The 2,318-nt window shown below is 59.8% G+C and overlaps 1 protein-coding gene across 1 annotated transcript in view; it reads left to right on the forward strand.

Annotated features, from left to right (window-relative positions):
- LOC102033745 (cysteine sulfinic acid decarboxylase) overlaps window positions 1-2,318 on the forward strand; it is a 5,714-nt gene that overhangs the window by 1,921 nt on the left and 1,475 nt on the right. Inside the window, 7 exon segments of the mRNA XM_031065473.1 lie at window positions 57-147; window positions 517-623; window positions 725-840; window positions 1,312-1,391; window positions 1,468-1,522; window positions 2,101-2,223; window positions 2,226-2,317. Of these exon segments, the coding sequence (XP_030921333.1) occupies window positions 57-147; window positions 517-623; window positions 725-840; window positions 1,312-1,391; window positions 1,468-1,522; window positions 2,101-2,223; window positions 2,226-2,317 (664 nt within the window).

Genomic DNA, 2,318 nt, shown 5'->3' on the forward strand with positions numbered 1-2,318 from the left:
CCCCCCGCCATGTCCTCCCCTGACCACCCTCTATCCCCAACGTGTTTCCGCCCCAGGTCACCCTCGGTTCTTCAACCAGCTTTTCTCAGGGCTGGACCACCACGCCCTGGCTGGCCGGTTCCTCACCGAGACCCTCAACACGAGCCCGTGAGCCGCCGACACTCCCAAAGGGGGGCTAGTGGGTGGGGAGACTCCTCAAAAACCTGCCGTGACCCTCCCCTCCCCCAGACCCACCTGCAAGGAGCCCCTGGTGCTGATGGAGTGGGAGGTGCTGGGGGGAGGATTTTGGGGTGCTCAAGTTTGGAGGGAGGGTTTTGGGGGTGTTGAGGAGCCCAAATGAGAAAGGACCTGCTAAAATCCTGTGCTGACTCCCCTGATCTAGCCCCCAGTGTTGGTGCTGATGGAGGGGGGTTCTGGGGGGAGGGTTTTGGGGTGCTGAGGCTCTGGGGGAAGTTGTTTGCGGTTCTGAGGTTTCAGGGGGAGGGGAAGCCCCCGACTCCTGCTGGGCCCTTCCAGGTACACATATGAAGTGGCCCCAGTGCTGGTGCTGATGGAGGAGCAGGTCCTGACCAAGCTCCGGGAGCTCGTAGGGTGGAGCAGCGGCGATGGGATCTTCGCTCCCGGTATCCCGGACCTTCCCGAGGAGTATCCCTGTCCCCCCTCTGCCCCTGGCAGCCTGTCCATGGTGCCCTGGGGGTGAAACAGAGGTCCTTGTCCTGGGCAGGGGGCTCTATGTCCAACATGTTGGCCATGAACGTGGCGCGATTCCAGCGTTTCCCGGAGAGCCGGAACAGAGGGAACTGGGACCTGCCTCGCCTGGGCCTGTTTGCATCCCAGGAGGTGGGAGTGGGGGCTCGAGGTCATCCCAAAACCTAATCCTCAGAGTCATCCCAATTCTAATCCATGGGGTCATTCCAAACCTTATTCCCGGGGTCACCCCAAAACCTGACTCCTGGAGTCATCCCAAATGTGGCCCCCTGAGGTCACACCGAACCTGATCTCCTGGGTCACTCCTAATCTGATTGCTGGGATCCCCACAAAACATGATCCAGGGGGTCACCTGGGGTCATCCCAAAACCTGATCCTGGTGTCGCCCCAAAGCTGATCCTTGGAGGTTGACCTAAACCTGATCCATGGGGCCACCCCAAAACCTGGTCACTGAGGTTACCTCAAAACCTGGCCCATGGGGTCACCCCAAGTCTGGTCCCTGAGATTACCCAAAATCTGGGGTTACCCCAAGTCTGGTCCCTGAGGTTGCCCCAGATCTGGTTCCTGGGGTCCCCCCAATCCTGCACCTGTTCTCCTGCCCAGAGCCATTACTCCATCCTAAAAGGAGCTGCTCTCCTGGGAATTGGCACGGACAATGTTCACCTGGTGCGGACAGATGAGAGGTGGGTGCTGGGAGGTCCCGAGGGAACCCAGGTCAGGGGATTCCTGCATGTATCCATCCCTATCCCTTCCCTTCAGGGGGAAGATGATCCCAGAAGAGCTGGAGAAGGAGATCCAGAGGGTGAAAGCTGAGGTCAGGAGAGGCTGCACACCTCAAAGTCCCTCAAACTCCCCAATGCCTCCGCAGTATCCCCAACGGCCTTCCCAGTGATCCCAAAGCTCCCTCAAAGTCCGTGTGTCCCCCTCTAAGTCCCCAAAGCCTCTCCAATGTTCCCAAAGCCCTTCCCATGTTCACAAACCACCCTCCATGTCCCCCAATGTCTCCTCAAATCTCCCCAGTGTCCCCCCAAATAACCTGAATGTCCTCCAATGCCCCCCCACTGTCTCTTCAACTCTTCAGTGCACCCAATGGCTCCTGTCCTCACCAGACCTGCTGTCCCCTCTTAAAGTCAGTCCCCTGTGTGCCCCAAAGTCCTCTGTACCCCATTTCCTGCACCCCCAATGTCCCCCTGCATCTTCCAGCCCCGCCCAGCCTTCCTCCTGAGACCCCTCAAAGTCCCTGCAAATGCCCACCCAGGGCTCAGAGCCCCTTCGTTTTCTGTGCCACCATCCTGGGCCACCTTTGACTCCCTGTGCTCCCCTGCCCTCTACCCGCTTCCATGCCCCCTGCACCCTCCAATACCCCCAGACTGCTCCCTAATCCCCCCCCAGGGCTCGGAGCCCCTCTTTGTGTGTGCCACGAGTGGCACCACTGTCCTGGGCAATTTTGACCCGCTGGATGCCAAGACTCCCACCCACCCTCTGAGCTTTTGGGGATACCCTTTTTCCCCACAGGGCCCCCCCACACTCTGCTGTTCTCCCCCACCAGAGCTGACTCAGTGACCTGGAACCCCCACAAGCTGTTGATGGTGGGGTTGCAGTGCTCGGCA

Source organism: Geospiza fortis, unplaced genomic scaffold (assembly GCF_000277835.1).
Source record: "Geospiza fortis unplaced genomic scaffold, GeoFor_1.0 scaffold1711, whole genome shotgun sequence".
Taxonomy (NCBI): domain Eukaryota; kingdom Metazoa; phylum Chordata; class Aves; order Passeriformes; family Thraupidae; genus Geospiza; species Geospiza fortis.